The sequence below is a fragment of the Sarcophilus harrisii genome, chromosome 3 (assembly GCF_902635505.1).
Source record: "Sarcophilus harrisii chromosome 3, mSarHar1.11, whole genome shotgun sequence".
Classification (NCBI taxonomy): domain Eukaryota; kingdom Metazoa; phylum Chordata; class Mammalia; order Dasyuromorphia; family Dasyuridae; genus Sarcophilus; species Sarcophilus harrisii.
In genome coordinates, this window is record NC_045428.1 from 28,222,667 (window position 1) to 28,242,303 (window position 19,637).

General features: G+C 44.8%; 1 protein-coding gene across 1 annotated transcript in view; it reads left to right on the forward strand.

The window, feature by feature from the left end:
* The window catches only part of PRKCI (protein kinase C iota), a 58,399-nt gene extending 40,170 nt beyond the window's left edge, over nucleotides 1-18,229 (forward strand). The window contains exons 8-18 of the mRNA XM_031957645.1: nucleotides 856-914; nucleotides 2,757-2,933; nucleotides 3,351-3,448; nucleotides 4,640-4,726; nucleotides 7,179-7,314; nucleotides 9,725-9,812; nucleotides 10,787-10,912; nucleotides 12,373-12,452; nucleotides 13,709-13,798; nucleotides 14,922-15,037; nucleotides 15,686-18,229. Coding sequence (XP_031813505.1) covers nucleotides 856-914; nucleotides 2,757-2,933; nucleotides 3,351-3,448; nucleotides 4,640-4,726; nucleotides 7,179-7,314; nucleotides 9,725-9,812; nucleotides 10,787-10,912; nucleotides 12,373-12,452; nucleotides 13,709-13,798; nucleotides 14,922-15,037; nucleotides 15,686-15,773 — 1,145 coding nt within the window. The 3' untranslated portion in view covers nucleotides 15,774-18,229. The remainder of the gene's footprint in view (nucleotides 1-855; nucleotides 915-2,756; nucleotides 2,934-3,350; nucleotides 3,449-4,639; nucleotides 4,727-7,178; nucleotides 7,315-9,724; nucleotides 9,813-10,786; nucleotides 10,913-12,372; nucleotides 12,453-13,708; nucleotides 13,799-14,921; nucleotides 15,038-15,685) is intronic.
* Nucleotides 18,230-19,637: the final 1,408 nt, after the last annotated feature.

Genomic DNA, 19,637 nt, shown 5'->3' on the forward strand with positions numbered 1-19,637 from the left:
GTGCTCGTTGTCACTCACAGCTTTGCATCTTCTGAACAGCTAGTGCGCGTGCCTTCTGTGTCTGTCCCAGTCACCGACAAAGATGGTCAGCTGCTCCAGACGCTCTCCAAGACGAGCGGGAACAGGGGAGCCCTGGGTCTGGCCCACGCCCAGGGCCCCCATCAGGGCTTAAAGGTCTAGGGGAAGATCTCTCTGTGTCTGTCAGAAAAGGGAAATGAAGTTGGGCTGGCCAATCTGTTTTTGACAAGGCTTGCTGACTCTCTGTAGCAGCTGTTTCCTTTTGTGGAGGCTCATCGCTTTGTGGCTTCCTGTTCTAGAGGTTCTAAGAGTCATCCCAGACAAGTCCAGCAACCTCTAGATTGGTTAAATTTCTTTTGTGCCTTCATTTGTCTTTTTAATCGATGGCCCTCATTTCTCCCTCACTGAAATTGTTTCAGTGTCCTCAGGATTTCAGTCTTGAGGGTGTCTTTGGCTTGGGCTGGCATCCCCTTGTAAGAGTTGTTGAGAACACAGGATCCTCCTTTCCTTCTCACCAGGTCCCCATCAGTTCCACCCACCCAGCTGACAGTTATTCTTTGTTAGTGAGAATTTGACTCAGAACAAAAGTTCCGCTTACTGGTTTCTCCACCCCGTCCAAGGGTGAAAATTATTATCATGACAAGGCAAGAAGCTATTGGTGACCCCACTTTTGACAAAGAGTTCCCATGGCTGAGTTAGAGAGGTACCAAGCCATACTCACAGGGACACGGGCAGATAGAAAGGGTGAAAATCGGAGCTTGTTGTAGTAGTGGGAAATGGCATTTCTTTCCCTTACATCATGTTCTTGCTCCATTTTTATGGTGTTTTTTCTTCTAGTGATTCCATATAACCCTTCAAGTCATGAAAGTTTGGACCATGTTGGTGAAGAAAAGGAGGTAAAAATTACTTGTCTTATTGTATCTGACAGTTTTGTTAACCAATTGACTTAATGGGAGATCATGATGCAATCCAGGAGGTCAAGGTCCAGGGTGTCCAAAAGTCTGGGGGATGCTGCCTGCTCCCCACAAGGTACTGTCCACCTAGGCCCATCCCTTCACCACTGAATTGTTTCTTCTCTCAAGGGAGGAGGCTGGAGTGGTGATATCTGAAGGCCCTTTCAGCTGTAGGATTATAGGGAACTTGGAGTTTAGAGATCTTTACAGAAAATGTGTCTTCAGCTCATGATCTCCTTCCAAGAGGATGGTGTTTTAGACACTTGTGCTCTGTCATTTCTCAGTGACACTGCCCTCTAGGAGAAACTCCTCTCCCCCACCCACCCCATCATGAAGAAGAATATGTTAAAACAAAACAAGCTGTCCTTCTGACCATCGGTGAAAGTGCAGCTTCATTCCGCCCCTGCAGCCTGCCTCCTCTCTGCTAAGGAGGTCCCTAAAGGCAACCCTTGAGCACCACAGCATTTAAACATTGGCTGCTTTTCAGTGGCATTTGGTTCTCCTCCCTTCACTCCACGTCAATGAAATCAAGTCTTCTCAGGTTTCTCTGGAGCCTCCCTCTCTTTCCCCCTCATTTCTCATGGCACAATCATAATTCCATTACATTTATGTCTTTCACATACCACAGTTCATTCTGACATTCTTCATCACATGGGGGTTTTCTCAGATTTTTTGCTACCAGGAAAAGGCACCCATTTTCCCCCTTCAATTTCTTTGCTTCCTTTTCTTCTCATGACCCAGCAGAAAGAGGAAAGGACATGTACACACACAGACCACAGAATAGCTTTGCCTAGTAAGTAGTTCTCTAGCAGCTGGCTTCAAATTCATGGTGACTCCCCCATCAAATAACTAACAGCATCAAATGGTTGCCTAGTGATTCTTACTAGGATAATATTAGATTCTTCTGCTCTCTGGGGGAAAAAATAACCAAAAAAATAACCAAATTCCTGTTTTCTTTTGGAAAAGGATCTCAGATTTAGAAAAATTCTGGCCTTTTCTAAACAGCATTTAAACTTAACATTTGTTTATTATGTGGTAGAGACTATAGTGTTGTGGTGAGTACTGCTGGAGATAAAAGAATACAGTAGGATCCATTCCTTTATTGAGTTTTTTGGTCTCCTGACATGGAAGCTTTTTAAAAAGAAGCCTAAGATGATTTCCTCACAAAATACTGTCTTATTTCCTTAGCACCCACTTCCTCCTTGACCTCTTCTGGTTTCTGTTGCCAGCATGTCAAGGCACTACCTCCCAGAAGGCCCTAAGTGCCCAATTTAAGATTGTAAAACCGGCCAATTGTGCGTCTCCCGGGAGCCCAGGTCCGGAGGCTCCCTGCTGTGTCTCGCTTGTAGCTTGCCCCTTCCTGACTGAGGAGACTTGGTTTGGGCTGTCCTGAGTCTCCACCAGAGGTGTCAGACACTGGGCACTGCAGGGAGAGCTGAACTGACTGAAAATGTAACTGGGAAATGTTGAACCAGAAAGCAAAGCTGCAGTGTGACATCAGCAGAGATGGCTGGGGGTTTTCTGTGTCCCTGAGGCTCTGCTGTGTGCATTAGGTTCGCCTGCCTGGCTTCCAGTGATCCTTTTGCTCCTTCCTTCCCGAATTCCTCTGTGAGCGTCTTCCACGCTCTCTCTTTTGCTAGTCCTCTGTCTCTGGACCTTGAGAGACGTTGTGGAGCTAGAGAGTCTCATTGTTGGGGGAAGGGGGTGGGGGGGGTCTTAGTTGGGTGTTTTTAAGGGCGCTTTCCAGCCGTTGCATTTTTTTTAAAATGACAATCCCTTTGACAGGCGATGAGTACTAGGGACAGCGGCAAAGCTTCGTCCAGTCTGGGTCTCCTGGATTTCGATTTGCTCCGTGTGATAGGGAGGGGGAGCTATGCCAAGGTGCTGTTGGTACGACTTAAAAAAACTGAGCGCATTTATGCCATGAAAGTTGTGAAGAAGGAGCTGGTCAATGATGATGAGGTGAGCGGCCCTTGGGGCTCCAGGGTTGGGCCCATCCATCCACATCGTGTTCTGTGATTGGCCTCGGCCCAGGAGCTCGTAGCCTTCCCCTTTACATGATGCTGTGCCCCGGGCATACTGGGAAAACGCGGCTTCCTTAATCATTCTGTACCCTCTCTGGCCCTCCTCCAGCCTGGGCTTCCGTGAGGACCTGTGGCCTGGGACAGCATTGGCTGTCGTATTTTACCTCATGCATCAGGGGGACCGTCTTGCAGATTGTGAATTGAATGGACTTGCTTAAAGGACCATTTTATGGCCCATATCTTGGTAATCAACCTTGCTGGTTGCTTAGGAATGGAGAAGACTTAGGGTTTTGGGGGCATGTTGGTGAAAGTAGAAATCTGAACACTTATGGTTTGCTCTCCTGTGTCTCCTCAGGATATCGATTGGGTGCAGACAGAGAAGCACGTCTTTGAGCAGGCCTCCAACCACCCCTTCCTTGTGGGCCTGCACTCTTGCTTCCAGACAGAAAGCAGGTAAAAGGAAGAGGAGGATTGCGGTCAGGGCCGATGTGTGGTGCAGGATGGTGGATGATAGCTTTATCCCAAGAAAGAGGAAGTGAGCATAGTCACAAGCCATGATGCTCTGGCTACCGTGGTGCCCCATCCATGCTGTGGCTGCCATGGTGCCCCATCCACACCATGGTTGCCTTGGTGCCCTGTCTGGGTCTCCACCATGCTCCTCATGGGTGGGCTGCACCATTCTGTTCAGGAACCCTGACCTTCAGTCCCTTGCTGACTGAGGCCTTGGAGGACCCCTGGAGCAGACATCAAGGGGAGAGTCCCCCAGCGGCACAGTAGCCCTAGCAGGAGCTGCCTTAGCCATAAGGTACCAAGCACTTCATACAAAGGGTTCCGAGGTCCTCCTGATGATCCCGTGGGCATCGAGAAGTGTCCCTGCTTATCCAGGGGCTGCCTCACAGGGACTTACTTCTTCAGGGTGGCCTTCTCACACCCAGGCTAGGGGGCCACTCTGTTAGTCAGCAGCCCTATGGAGCCGTGCTAAGTTCTAGGAAATAGGAAGCAAAATCAGCCCCTGCCCACCTTTCATTCTTATGGGGGAGAAACAGCACATGTAACACACCCATAGGCTGATACAAGATCTAGGGGCTCCCACACAAGGCTCCCAGCTTGATTACTGAATGACGAATAATAGCAAAAACCAAAGAACTGTTTGGGGAAATGTTGACATTGTGAATGAAATGCATTTCCCTGGGGCCTCCAGGTTTCTGAAGCTCTTTGCACACATTACAATAATGGTCTATGGGACTGGGGTTGAGGGGAGACCCCATGCTTCCTGGAATGCTTGTGCTGCTGCCTCTGAGTAGAAGTTGTTCTAACTCTTGCTGGTACAATGAGTGGAGGGGAAGAATGGGGCCAGGAGAGCAAATTCATTGCAAGGAGAGTCAGAGAGTATCCATAAATGGAGAGGAGCCCCCTGGGGCCTCCAGAGGCCCAGTTGTGGACCCCACCTCCGTCTTCTCTAGCCCCCTTTTTGTGCTGTTCCTGTGGCCACCGCCTCCTTGCCAGAGCTGCCGCCAGTCTTGCCTTGCCACCACGGGCAGACTGAGCAAAGCATGCGCTCTGGCTACTTTTCATTGTATTGTCTACATTTGGCTGTGAAAGCCTGTCCCAGGTTGGAGTTTGAGGGATGTGCTTCTTTTTTAGGTTGTTCTTTGTGATAGAGTACGTGAATGGAGGAGATCTCATGTTTCATATGCAGCGACAGAGGAAACTCCCAGAAGAACATGCTAGGTAAGCTGTGTGGTCTTCCACAGGGTGGGATTTTTGCCACAAGGGGGAAACCCTCATAGGTCCCTCCCACTCCTTTGCAGTTCTTAGCTTTGCTTTAATGGTTATTAAATATATCTTAATGTACATTATAGTTTCCAAGGGCTCCTAAACAAATGAATAGTATAATAACATTTTTGAAGGGAATGTTTGCCCTAATTTTCAGGGTCCGTTTATATAACGATATGCTGTTCATACAACTTTTTTCTTCCAATTCATCTGAGAGGGCCCCTTGTTGGTAATGCCATTAAGCTCATTTTATGTGTGCTTTTGAAAGTAATTACAGTACATTTCTGTTATTTAAAAAATCTCTCCTCAGCCTAGTCTGCCTTTATTTTGGTTTGGATCAGGCTTTAAATTGGGGGTCCTAGTTCAGCCCTGTTAATGAACAGGTGGAAAACGTCTTTGACCCTCTTGTGTTTTATAACTTTGGTTATATATATTTGGGAGACATTGACCTTCTTTTGAGATCAGGGATCAAGAATAGAGTTTCAGACCTGGTTCTGCTTTGTCTCACTTTGGACAGACCACTTCCTTCCCATCAATGACTCGGTTGTTTTTTCCCCCTGGTTTTACATCAGAACCATTCCTGTAAAACTTAAATGGAGCCAGTCTCCAATTAGTGCTATGTTTGTAGTATTGTAATCAATTGTGATAATTTATTGAACTGAGAATGTCTTGCAGCTATGCTTACTGGTCTACCAGTAGGGCATCGTAATCTTGGAAATCACAAGGTTAAGGAGTAGAATAAAGTAAATTAAGGCACAATGTTCCAAGAATGATCAGTATTTGTGAAATGTGAATTTGCCAGTAATTAGGATCTCAGCTATCCTCAACAAAGCTTAAGACCCTGAGTTGGGGAATGGCTGTCTTGGTTGTGGTTTTTAGGAGATGCTAAACAAAGAATAGACTTCTATAGGAGGGGGGAAAAGAATGTTTGGTTAAACAAGTTCAGCATTATAGATGCTAAATCATTGTTACTGGTTACAGAGCCAAACCGTTGGGACAGTTTAATTGGTTGTAAATTGGGAATGATAACTCCCTCTCTCTCTGCCTTCCCTAACTAAGACATGTTCACTGTTCGAGTCTACCTGCCAGGTTAGAGAGAATGGACCAGACTTCCTTGGATATCAAAGCAGACATCCTTGAAGGATAGTTTGGTGATACAAAGATACTAGACATGATTCCCTGGTGTCTGCCTGCCTCCTTTCAAGGGTAACAGATTTCTGTGACACAAGAATTCAGCAGTAATTAACAAGAGGTCTAGATTTCTAAATTTAACTCATTATAGAACAATGAAGAACCATGACTTAAATAGTTAAAGGACAAAATTAATTAACTCTAAATAGGATCAATTTAAAAAATAGAATCAGGCTGTTATTTCAGCAAGGAAGAGTTAAATGAATGTTCTTGGATCCAAATAACAGTGATTCCTGATAGTCTGGGTTATTTAGGACAATCTTTTCCAAGGCTGCTACAGACAGTGAAATTAATTAATTAATGATTTTGTTGAGATTTATTTCATCTTGAAGTTTGTCCAGTGAGGTTTAGAGAATGAATTTGCTGATTTGCTTTATTCAAAAGACCCTCTTTTTATCCCTCTGTGGGCAAAACCTCTGCCTACAACAGTAACCACTGGTCACTGGGTATGTTTCATATGAACTAATTATGCCACTGCTCAAATAGCGACTTAAATAATGTTTTCCTGTGCTCTTTTTTTGTGCCTTTTACATAAAAATATTGACAGCCCAGATAGTGTCATAATATATAAAGCAGTACATATAGGCCATCATGACTGTTGGTTATTAAAAATATGTTGGATTTTTAAAATCCAAAACTCACCTTCTTGTTGGTCACCTTGTTCTTGGCTGCCTTTCTGAACGTATTTGGGCAGGTCCTCAAACACGAGACAGGCCTTATGCCTTCCTCCCCTCCCAGTTTTGGAGGACCCAGGGTCAACACCTACAAGATAGGCTGAGGCATCCCAGGAGGGCTTTTGTGATCATACGTTACCATTAGGTAGAAATACTCTCTTTTCATTCTTGTTCTGAGAGTCCAGTGTGAGTTAGGTGGTTGTTGGAAGGGCTGGTAGTTTTAAGTCATTCATTAGCCTATTTGAGGTATGAAAAGATTTCTGTGAAATATAGGACTTTAATGAAAGAGCAGTATTTTAAAATGTGTGTTTTCCAGCTGGTTTATGTGTGGGGTCTGGCTTCTGGTGTCAGAATACTGTTCGAGCAAGCTTTGGATATTTTTGACTCCTAACCAGAGAAAAAACTTTTAATGTGACTTGAATGTTATTTACATTTGTAAAGCAAATATATATATTTGTCCCTACCAATTAGGTATCAGGAAATTGCAGATTTAGTGTACATTTCTTTTGAAGCAAACCAGTGACCTTTTTATCTCATTCTAGATTTTATTCTGCAGAAATAAGTCTAGCATTAAATTACCTTCATGAACGAGGGATAATCTATCGAGACCTGAAGTTGGACAATGTGTTGCTGGATTCTGAAGGACACATTAAGCTCACTGATTACGGCATGTGCAAGGTGAGGGAGAAAGGCTTCTCCTGGGGAGGGAGGCTGCCAGCCCTTCCCTGAAGCTGCTGGCCGCTTGGGGAGAGGCTGAGAAGGCCAGGGAACGGCTGCTTCCCACCAGTGCGTTCTCCCTGGTGTTCCAGAACACGGCAGGTCACCTCTTTGTCTCTCTTTTTCAATGGTACTTCCTCTGGGGGCCCGGGGCAAGACCTCGCGGGGGGGCACTGAGCATCACGGGCAGCCTTGCTGTTTCCTAGTGGTGACAGGGGCTGCTGAGGTTCCATTTGGATACAGATTCCAGATGAGGAGAGGGCGAGGCCTCTGTTTGTAAAGGATTCCACTTGGAGAGTTTCCTCTCTGAGGATGTCTGTTCCCCCTTGTTCCCGGGCTCCATGCAGTGATCTTTGCCTGGTCCAAAGGGGTGAGAAGCACATGTATCGTCTCATTGGCTGAGCTCAGCGTCGGCCCCAGAGGCTCCTGGGCAAAGTACTGACAGGAAGTCGCGCTGTTGTGTGGGCTCGTACGGCTATTTCTTTGCATAGGCAAAGGTACTTACTGGAGCCCTTTATGTGTATTTCCCATGGCTTTGAAGAGAAATTTTTTCTTACAGTGGTTCTCTCACAGCCTTTTGGATCCCCTTGTATGTGGCTTTTTTTTTTTTTAAGTGCCTAGAATTGGACAGGAGGAAGCACAGACAAGCAGGACAGTTTTGAAAGATAATATTTATTAGATACTTTAAAAAAAAAACAAGCAGCATGAAATGAAGATTCATAATTTCACGTGGAATCCTTTTTTTGTGTCGGCTGGAGGTGGGGAAATGCCCTTTTTTGGCATTTTCGGTTCACAATTTTTTAAACGTTAAATATGGCATATTTCTCAGGAAGTTTTACATTTCATTTCTTTAAGAAGAGAGATTGTAAGAGCAAAGACTTAAAACTACTTTCTTATGTTTAGAAGAGAATTTTTGTTCGTTTCCATTTATATGGTGCTCTGGAGAAATTCAGTGGTCTTCAAATGATTTGGATGAAGAATTAATTTTTTTTGTTTGCTCCTTACAAAAAGAGGGTCTCTTTAGATTTCCAAAACCTGACCTACATGGCATTTGAAGCGCATCCCCACTAGCATGCTGGGGAGGCTCTCCCATCCAGCCAGCTTAAACCTTCAGGAAAATTAAGTTTCCTTCCACTCCAATCAAAAATCTCCTTCCTTGAAGATTTGAGGCCAGTGATAAGAGAGAAGCAACTTAATGCCTTTGGCTAAATGAATTTATTTTTCTTGTAACAGGTTTTTTGGAAATCAGAAACACTTTGTGAAGCATTTTCACAGTTTTCTTCCAGAAATATTCCCTGTTACTTTCTACAGGCTTCCACTAGCTGGTTTAGCATTGTGGAAACCTTGCTGGTGGATGAAGGGCCTCTGTTATAAATTCGTCTCACCTGGTTTTGAGTTGACATTGGAAACGGTTCATGAGCAGTTTTGATTTACTAATTTTGGACCCAAAATAGAGTTGTGCCTCTTTGGGTGATTTGTACTCATGTTGTGTAGACTTTCTATTGAGTGATGAAGACTTCATGACAAACTTCATGAGAGAATTGTTTGTCGTTCCTCAAAGCTGATGACAAGAAGAGGACAGGATCTGAGCTCACCAAATTATTAGTGGTTAACTTCCTTCATGCATATTGGAGCCCTAGTGTAGCTCCTGTGTATTATGACAGTTCCAGTATGAAGCATCATCACAGGAACATGGATTATTAAAACAGGGTGTTTGTGGGACAGGTTGGATTTATTTATTTAGTTAGTTAGTTTAGTGTAGTTTGAAATGAGAGAGTGGCAAGGAGTAAAGTCAGTCTTTTTGAAAAGGTGGTTTTTGTCATAACTCTGCAAGAACGATGTTCTCTGAGCTGTATGTGTATGAAGGATGTCATGGGCATTTAAAAAAATGGTTCTCATGCTAGGGATCCTTTTTTTAATTAGGCTATCAGGAAGCATTTCTTAAGCAGGTGCTGTGTGTGAGGCACTTGGGATTTACAGCTCAAAGTGAGCCGGGCCCTGCATTCAAGGAGCTCACACACTTATCAGAGGAAAACAACCCATAAACATGGCAGCAAACCAGAATACATACAAAGTCAAGAAAAGGTCATGGGGAGAGGGGCTGGCACTCCAAAGAGCTTGAGCTTAGCCTTGAAGGAGCCTACAGAAGTGAAGAAGACAAAGGCATGGGAGAAGTGGGGGGTAGCAAGTGGGGGGGAGGGCTTGACGCAGGGTAGAGTATGTGCAGAGGAATGAACCATTCTAGTTGGGAGGGATTGATTTAAATTAATCCTCGTCTGACCAATGGTGGATTGAGAATGGGGCATGTGGTTTGAGAGTAAAATTTAGAGTTTTGCGACACCTCTTTTCTCTCTCTTTTTTTTTTTTAAAGGAAGGATTAAGGCCAGGAGACACAACCAGTACTTTCTGTGGTACTCCAAATTACATTGCTCCTGAAATCTTACGAGGAGAAGATTATGGTAAATAAAACAGTTTTTGTTGTTTTGACGTAGGCTGTGGGTGGATTAACTCCATTTAAAAAAAAAAAGAGATTATTTGCTGTTTTAGGCATTTATCTTAGAGTTCTCCAGTGTTTTCATATTGACTTTATTAGGGGAAAAAAACGTATTAAGGGAAAAAAAGGAATAGCATTTATTTCTCTAGACCCTAATGATTATCTGATGTTTTAGGCATTTACCTTTGAGTTCTCCAATGTTTTCATATTGACTTTATTAGGAAAAAAAAAAAAAAAAAAAAAAAAAGCAAGTGTTAACCTCCCTAGGCTCTAACTAGATTAGAAATGAGAAGGGAGGAGGAGCTCTTTGATGTGCTTGTAGCTAAAAACTTGGATGGGGGCGACTGGAAGAGTGAAGGTGCATTTGTATTTAGGCTGTCCTTAGTTATTTGGGAAACAAAGTTCCACCAGATATACCTCAGCTAGGAAGGAAGGTCATACTGTCCATCTATTGGTAGCTCGTAGCTTTGTCTGTGAGGCAACTTGATTTCTTACTGCCCATTAGATGCCAAGGAGAAAAATGAATAGAGGTAAAGGGCTCATTGTTGGCTCTTTAGGAACATTGCAGCATCAGTCAAAGAATTCAGGCTTGGGGAAGCTCCCCCAGTCAGAAACATTGTTGCAAAGATTTATTTTATCCTAAAATATAGTTTCATTATCCTAGGATCTGAGCTTATCTCTAAGAATTCAATTTCTGATATTATGGAAATTTAAAGGTTCATTTTCTACAAGTTACTCTCTTGAACAGACTTTCAGGAATGCGTCATTTTATTTAATTTAACAAGACCTGTAAACCCTGTGATTTTTCTATGATGAAGGTTGGAATGTATTTAGAAGACTATATAGTAACATAATACTTTCATGTACTAGGTAATAAAGACTTTAAGAACTGAGGCTTGAAATTTTTTTTCTTTATTAATTCAAACCTCTCTTTTGAAGGCTTCAGTGTGGACTGGTGGGCGCTCGGCGTGCTGATGTTTGAGATGATGGCGGGAAGGTCTCCCTTTGATATTGTTGGGAGCTCTGATAACCCTGATCAGAACACAGAGGATTATCTCTTTCAAGGTGATTAATAGTCAGCAAACGTGGAGCCTTTACTGGGTGCCAGAGGCTGTGGCAAATGCTGAGGATACACAGAAAGACCAAGAGAGTTTTGTTTGCTTTTCTCCAAAGTAGTCTTTGCTGAATCCCAGATAAGAATCAGAGAGCTTTCTCTGACACTGTCATCCCTGACAGGCAGAAAAGCAGGCCGTGGGGACTTTAGCCCAGCTCAGTTTGGAAGGTGCCCCCATACCTCTGAGGCATTCTATCCCTCTCATCCCTGGTGCAGAAATGAGATGTTTGGTTCTGTGTACCCAAATATCTGCAGCTTAGCTGGGACAATGCTGTGGGACAGAGAATTCAGTAACCAGAGTGATCTTTTTTGAGGACCCCCAGAAAGACAGAAGAAAGAGGATAGCCTATTCAGAAATAAAAAGGGGTACAAAGGGAGAGGCGGATTCCACAGTGGAACAGGATTAAGGCCCGCAGCCCACAAAAAGGTCAAAATGAAGCGTCATCTTTGTTAAGCACCTCCTGGAGTAGTTGAACATTTATTAAGCACCTACTGTGTGCCAGGCTCTGTACTGAGGGCTGGGTACAAGAAAAAAGACAAAAGGGCCTTTAAGAAACTCACAGTCTACTGGGACAGACAGTGTGCAAACAAAGAGACATAAAGTAAGCTCTGTGTAGGACTGGTAGGAGATAATTAACAGAGCAAAAGCACTGGAGTAAGAGGGCTTGGGGAAGGTTCCTCTGGAAAGTGAGAGTTTTTCTAGGATGTAAAGGAAGCTGGGGACAAGGATGAATGTTATTCCAGACCTGAAGAGCAGCTAGGGAAAATACCCAGAGCTGAGACCCAGAGGGTCTCGTTGGGGTGGAAGAGCGCAGGTCAGAGTCAGCTGTGCAGGAGGGGCACATTTGGAAGCCATAGCCCCCAGGGTCCATTGGGTAAGGGGATGAAGGGCTCCAACTTGGCTTTTGGGAAAGCCACTCGAGAGGCTGAATGGAGCAGGGACTGGAGTGAGAAGAGGTTGCCCCGAAGTCTGCAGGGCTTAGATGTGGTAGGGGAGGAGAGAGGCGAAGGGGAGGCATCTAAGTTGGAAGCCCAGAGGATAGCAAGACAGTACCAACCTCTTCCACTGTACTGATCTCACTACCTTCATGCTATTAAAAATTACTGAGCCTCTTTCCAGAGAGTTTTGGTTTATGTTAATATTTATTGTAAATATCTACCATATTAAAAATAAAAATTGTGAATTTATAGACACTCCAAAAGAGTTTCAGATAGTCCCAGGATTCTCTGAACCACGCTTTGAGCACCACCATGGTACTGGGGAGGGTATGGGGGAAAGAGATGGAGTTCATTTTTGGACATATTGAGTTTGAGTTCCCTGAACATCCGGGAGAGATGCAAGATTGAAGATCAGTAGAGAAATGGTGATGATGGTAATGTGGAGATGAAATGTGATCTCTTTCCTTTCTAGTTATTTTGGAGAAGCAGATTCGAATACCCCGCTCCCTGTCAGTCAAAGCCGCCAGTGTCCTGAAGAGTTTTCTTAATAAAGTAAGAGTCGCGTTTGTGGCCATCTTAGGTGCAGCTGCACTTCTGGGGGTCGAGCTCCCAAGCAGGGGGTCTGGAGCTTGAGTCCCAGAGCTGACCGAGAGTCCTCCTTGGTTTTTAGTTCATTCTCAAGTCAGATTCTTAGAAGTTCCATGATTGTGCTTAATATGAACCCTTTTCTTTTCATTGATTGTCTTAATTCCCCCCAGTGGGTAAGGTGAGATGAGGTTGGTTTATACATAAATGTCATCTACAAAGCAGCCCCTCCCCTTCCCTCGCCTCCTTTTCCAGGCTTGTGTTTGAAGTCACTGTGGAGCAGTAAATAGGGCATCAGTTCCACAGAAGGTAGCTCCCCAGGGCCGGCTTTGTGCTGGCTGGAGGGGAGATACTGGAAGAAATAGAGAAGAAAGATTGATCTCTCTGCCAGGAGCAGGTCACCTGCCTGAGAAAGCAAGGCTTGCCCAAAGGGCTAACTGTGTTCAGTAAGAGGGCAAGGCAGGCGGGGAGGCGAGAGCCAAATTTGGGGTCAGGACAGTAAGTGCAGGGGAACTCTGTGACCAGGTGGGAGAAAGTAGGTGCTGCCCTGACCGTTACAAAACAGAGGGACGGGGAGCTTGGGGTCCCTTTCTCCAGCCATTGCCAGTCTCCTAGAGATGGGCCAGAGAAGGGGCTGCCGTGGAGCCCTCCTGCAAGGTAACACCACTCGACGGTGTCACAGCCAAGTGGGATGCACACCTTCCAGAGGAGATAGCGCAGCTTGAGACTTAATTGTTAGCACAGTGACAAGGGAAGGCGAGAGGTGCAAATATGCAGATTTAAAAACGACTTTCACCAGAAAGAAAAATGAGTCCATGTCCTCATTCACAGTAGTGAAATGACCAAGACGTCACGGGCCCCGGAGGAGATTATCCACAAGGGGGAAACGGTGTTTTCTTGTGGCTCCTTTAAGTGACGCATGAGTTCACAGCAGGTCTGGGTGTTGTCTGTAATTGCAAAGCCATGCTTAGGACTGACTTAGAACTGCACCGTATCGGGTATAACGTTTGGGGCGGCCTGTGAGGCTTTAGGCAACAGGGCTGACGGTTCCTTCTTAACTTGCATGATGTATTGGGGTTGGAGGGGGGACCCCGAGGCCGCAGGAATATTTTGTTTTAAGCAGCCTCTAGGAAGAACAGTGAAAGGTTCCTAATACCAGAGGCATAAACCTGTGATCCCCCTTTGACATACATTTAATACACTGACTGTTTCCCTTCCTCTAGGACCCGAAGGAACGTTTAGGCTGCCACCCGCAGACAGGCTTTGCTGACATTCAGGGCCATCCGTTCTTCCGAAACGTTGACTGGGATATGGTACGAAGAGAATCTTTTTGTTGCTGTGTAAACAGGTTTTGTTTCCTCTGGGTTTTGTATCCCAGTTGTTTCTTCTAGAGTACGGGGCTGCTGATAGACTGACCCTTTAGATAGATGGTAGAGCATTTGTTAAGCACAGGAGCCAGGCACCAGGCAAGACAGTCCCTACTGTCGAGGAGTTTATGGTCTCATGGAGCAAGATCAAACTCAAAGGGGAGCTAAAAGTTGGGGAGGAAAGAAGGGTGCTCCTTGTAGAGGCAGGAGTGGGACTGAGTAGGGTCGGCTGGGCTGGCACCCTCAGTTCAGGTGATCCTGGTCCAAGGCTGGCCAATCAGAGAGTAGAGCTCGGAGTCGCCCAAGATGGGGCATGCAGCTGGTGGGGAGGGGCCTGATAGGTTTCTTTATAGACTTATCGTCTGCCTGGCATTAGAAGGCCCAGAGTTGGGCCTGAGGAAGTCCTCATACCATAGTAACCCGAATGCTTTTTATAATTAGCCTTCCTCCTTCATTGCCTCCTGGGACTAGAAGGAACAGAGGTGACTTCAGCTCCCTAAAGTTCTTGTCAGAGGAGCGCAGACTCTGACTGACTGATCCTGTGAGCAGTCAGGGCGTGGGATGGACAGGCTAGATTTCTATTCTCAGAGGACCTCCCCCCTTCCCAGCTCAGTTGGGGAAGATTTTTCTGTTAGTTGGCCATGAGTTTTTAGGCCAGAACAACTTCCAGAGACCCTCTGAGCTCCAGGGGGGTCAGCTTCAGCTTTGGTGGAGGGATCGCCCTAGGGATGGGAGTGTGTGAGAGTGAGAGAAAGAGTGTGTCTGAGTGTGTATTCGTGTATGTGTGCGAATGTGCCCGTGGAGACATAGTGATCGATGTACACACATGTAGCACGGTCTGTATGTCTAGTCATGGGTGTAGACGTGGCTGCAGTCACGTGCAGGCCAGGGCTCAGAGTGGCCCTGTGTGCGTGGGCCCGGCATGGGCTCGGGGTGGGCCACATCGTCCCCGTCGGGGAGCCTTCTCTTTTAGGGTTAGGCTTGAGGTCTGAAATTGAGTCTGAGAAGACAGGTGGGGGCTCAGAGCTGCGTCTTCTCACGCCGGCTTCCATTGAACATGTCTTTCTAGATGGAGCAGAAGCAGGTGGTGCCTCCCTTCAAGCCAAACATCTCGGGGGAGTTTGGTCTGGATAACTTCGACTCTCAGTTCACTAACGAGCCTGTGCAGCTCACTCCCGATGATGAGTAAGTAGCAGGGCTGAACCTTCTGGTGCTTCTTCGCCTGGAGCTCCCGGGGATAAAGCAGTTGTCTGGGGGCATCCGCAGCAGCTGTCGCAGGCTCCTGGCCCCCTCCCTCCGGGCCAGCTGGCTTCACCCCCGTCCCCGCGCCCAGACTGTCTGCCCCTTTGTTGTTTGGTGCCCTTCTTCCTTTGATTCCAAGAAAAATCCCTTTGATCCTAAGCAGTCCAGCACTGGCATCCCGTCCCTTAGAACTTGCCTTGAGGCCCAATTCTGTCAGCTCCCTGGGGGATAGGGAGCTCGGTTGGAGCAGATGTTGCCCTCCTTTCGGGCCCCAGACTCCCTGAAGGAGTCTGCACTTTGCTGTTGGTCAACCAGCTTTTCTCATTCTAGCTCATATGGTGCTTTTTTTCTTCCAAGTTCTCCCAAGTTAAGGACCCTGATCTAAATGATTTCTGTTCTTCCATTTTGTTTGGTGCCCTATTTAGTTGATGCCTATAATTTTGTAAAGCCTTATTTCTCGTGTATGTATGTATGTGTTTTTTTGTTTTTGTTTTTGTTTTTTTTACCAGTTTGCTGTCTTAATTAGTTTATGACTACTGATACTACCTTTCTTAGCATTATTAAATACGTAACGGGTTTCTCCACCAACAGTGACATCGTGAAGAAGATTGACCAGTCTGAATTTGAGGGCTTCGAGTATATCAATCCCCTTCTAATGTCTGCAGAAGAGTGTGTCTGATGGGCCTCGTTCCTTTTGCCTGTGTCGTCCCATAATGCATGGATAAACGAGTTACCAGTTTGGATGCAACCATATAGAATAAGCTGAGCATTTTAAATTTGTCATCTACTGTGACATACTCGGTATCATTTATCCCTGATTGTAATGACTGAATGATCACATTTAAGTTCAACTGCAAGAAAGAATCCGAAAGCACATTCCAGAGACCCGGACCAGGAGGGATGGAGCTGTAATGCGCTGGGCAACTGCTGGTATCTAGGGGGTGCCCGAGGAGTGCTCCCACGTGGCTTGCTAAGAGGTAGCCACGTCCCCTTTGTTTTTTGAAAGAAACACTCATTGCAGCTTTGAAAGAGGACCTGGTACATTGCATTAAGGCACACTGTGAAACAGCATCGTCCGAGCCTCTCCTAGTTACACGGTCATCAGCCGGCGCCGGTGGCAGTGCTGGTGAGGAGTTTCATTTGGGAGGAGGAAGAGGGCTTCCAAATACATTTTCCCGTTCTTTATCTGTAGGAGTTCAGTTTTATGTTTCCGCCTTGTCCTGAACGGTCAGACTTGTAACTTTATGACAGTCCCTAAACCGGTGAGGGTAAGAAAGATGCTGCTTCCTTATAACTGGAGGATACCCTTTCCACTCAGGAGAACGCTAGGCACACTCCAGTCATCTGTCAGTCAGTCTTGCCCTGTGGGGGTCCCGAGGAAAGAATGTACCCCACTGAGATGTTGGGCCAGAAATATATACACCTGGGCGTCAGCTCACCAGGATGCAAAGGAACCAGGGTAGAGCCAAGGGGAAAGGAGGTCATCAGGAGGTAGAAAGTAAAAAGTGTCTTTAGCAGGACAGGAAGGTTGAAGTTGGAGAAGCTAGAAGATGATATTTATCTCTTCTCCCCCCCACCCACCCCCCATACCCCAGGGAAGCATTCCACAGCTGCTTTTTTGTGATTCAGCAACTGTTTGTTTCTTTGAGGCAATTGGGAGAGAAGGAGAAGAAATGCCTCTGTTTCCCAACCTGAAAAGGCATTACATTTAGCCGGTTGAATTGGTGTACATTTAAAAACAAGTCCTTTACAACCTGATAGAGAGAGGAGACGATAGCTTCCGACTGAGACAACTCAGAATTTTCTTGAATATTATCATGGGAATACTTGCTGATTTTCTCCATGGAATCTTCCATGAAATCCAAGAAAAAATGGTTATAATTAATGTGAGAGAAAACTGGCCATTATTCCGTTCACTCTGGATTTTATAAACTCTTATTATGTAGATAACAGATATAATATAGAGTAAGAAGGCAGACTCTTTAAGCTATTTTTGAATAAATATTAATATGTTTGAGAAATTTATTGGTTGAATAAACGCCCAAAGTATCATCCTTTCATTATTTTTTGAGAGAATAATTTGGAAGCTGGAATAACCCTATGCATAGAAATTGCCTCTACATTCCCAACCTTATTAAAAATTTAATTCTAGGAAGGCAGTCAGACGTAGTCCTAAATTCAGAATGACTTAAGGAATTGATCCTATACATTTTACAAATTTTCTTCCCCTCCTTTCTTTAGAAGCTATTAGAAATATGATTTTTTAAACATTTTTTTATTTTTCCTATGCTCTAGCCAATATGGAGAAAGTCAAAGAAAATAAAATCATCTAAAGAGGTTCCTTTTTTTATTAGGTAGATTATAAATCTAAAATTTGTTTTGGAGACCCAAGGGTTTGCCCCAGGTCGTTGATGGAGAAATCTGTCATCAGAAGGTATTGGTGATGCTTCCTCTGTGGTGGGGTTGTCTTTGTCTTTATCCCGTGATCTGATTTCAGGAACGCTGTGCGGTACACAAGAGTTGGGGCCAGAAGTGCATTTACTGTTCTCATCAGCTAAATACTATTTCAAGGCATATGAGTAACAACTAGAGTCTTCATTTTGAAATGTCTGCACAAAACTGATCAGTTTTCTACCGGTCATGTTACAGGTGATATGCATTTTTCTATGATGTGGCTTTAACCTCCAGGGTGGCCTTTGGTTTTAATATGATTTTTAAAAACAAATAAGATGTGTAAATTTTATACAGATTGCCATTGCAAATATGTTTTTACTTATTTTCCTTTTTCCACAACCTTTTTCAAGTGCCATGTCAGTTTTTTTTTAACTTTTGTTGTAGAGGCTGTCTCAAAATTATTCAGCAGGGAAATCAGGCATCGGACAGTCAGAGTAGTTGGAATTTGGGGTTTCTAGGAAATAAGATTTATTTTTCATAAGCATGACATGTTTGTGGAGTGACCTCATTTTATTTGTGGGAAGACTGGACTCCAGGTACTCTGCTCGTTCAGTACTAATGCAATTTACATGTTTTCTTTCATGTGAAATACTCAGATATATTGTAATCTGTATTTGTGCACCTTTTTTTTTCTTTTTTTTTTTACTTTGTCTTTAAATAAACTGTTTATAATAGTCCCCATACCAGTGGGGTTTTTTTGGCAAGGGTGGGGGGAGTGGATCATTTTAGCACCATTAAAATAGTTTTTCATAAATAAAAGAATTAAAAAAAAATCAGTTTTCAATCAAGGAACTAAAAGAAAAAAGTTTAAAGTGTGGAATTTTGTTGTATTTCCTTGTGTATAAGAAAAAGGTTTTATTTGAACTGTTTGTAGCCAGTCAAATTTCCCAGTATTATTTCAATTCTTCTTAACTTTTTTTTTTTTTTTTTTTATTAAAGCTTTTTATTTACCCTTGCAAAACCTTCTCCTTCTCCCCACCTTCTCCCCTAGATGGCAGGTAGTCCAGTATATGTTAAAATATATTTGGCATTCATTTTCTTCTGTGGCTGTATGAAAAGCCCATTTACTAAGTGGGCTATATGAAAAGCCCATTTATTTTGTCTGATAAATACTTGATTCATGGTTGAAAATCTCAAAGGGGCCATAAGACTGGGCAAATGCGGTTACCATGACTGTCTCCCCCGGTCACCACTCTGGGAGTCCTGTTGCTCCCAGAGGGATCCCTCTTGGCACACACCTACCCTTGAAGAGTGTGTAGAAAGACCACCTCGCACCCAAGCCATCCCCGTGTCCCCGAGGGTTCTGAGGCGGCAGTCCCGAGTGCAGGGGGTTTCATCCACCACCGGGGTGATCCAAAGGAACCTCTGACAAAGGAGTTTAGAGAGAAAGGTGTTTCCCTGGAGTTCCAAGAACTGCAAGTCATTGCAGAAGACGTGTTCCAGCTTGAAGCCGAGCTTGGGCGCCCGTGCCTTCGCCAAAAGTTCAGGGTAGGGCTAGGCGGTGTCAAGCCAAGTAATGCTGTTAAAGACACGTCGAGCCATGAACTTTCTGGCGTGGGTAATGGTACCTGGGAGCGCTCTGCCTCCAAGGACTCCAGCTGCTAGTCTCTGGGAGCCAGGGTTTTCTGGAACAAGTCAGCAGAGAGTTTCAGATTTATTTGAGAGGGGGAATAATTTTTGGTTATTTAGCTCATAGGTTCCTGTCTTCCTCATGGGATTCCAGCTAAGTTTTGTGGAATCTGAAGACACCTGTACAAGCATCCTCCCTCTCACCAAGTTAAAGTTAAATGTCTGTCTGCACACACCGCTTGCCAAGCGCTGCAAAACTCTCAATAAAATCCCAGCTCCCGCCCTTACAATCTGGACTGGACAGCAGGGTCAGGAGCGGACGCCCTGAGAAAGATAAGACAGCTATTCTGTATCCCAGACGAGATGCAGCAGTGAATGCCAAGTGTTCTAAAATATACATTCTGTGCAACATTATACGTCTGTTCTCTCCAAAGAAATGGGAGTGGGACCTTGGGTGGGAGAAAAACCGCCAAGTAACTTCCCTCACACTACGGCTTGGGCAGAATATCTTTGCAAAAGA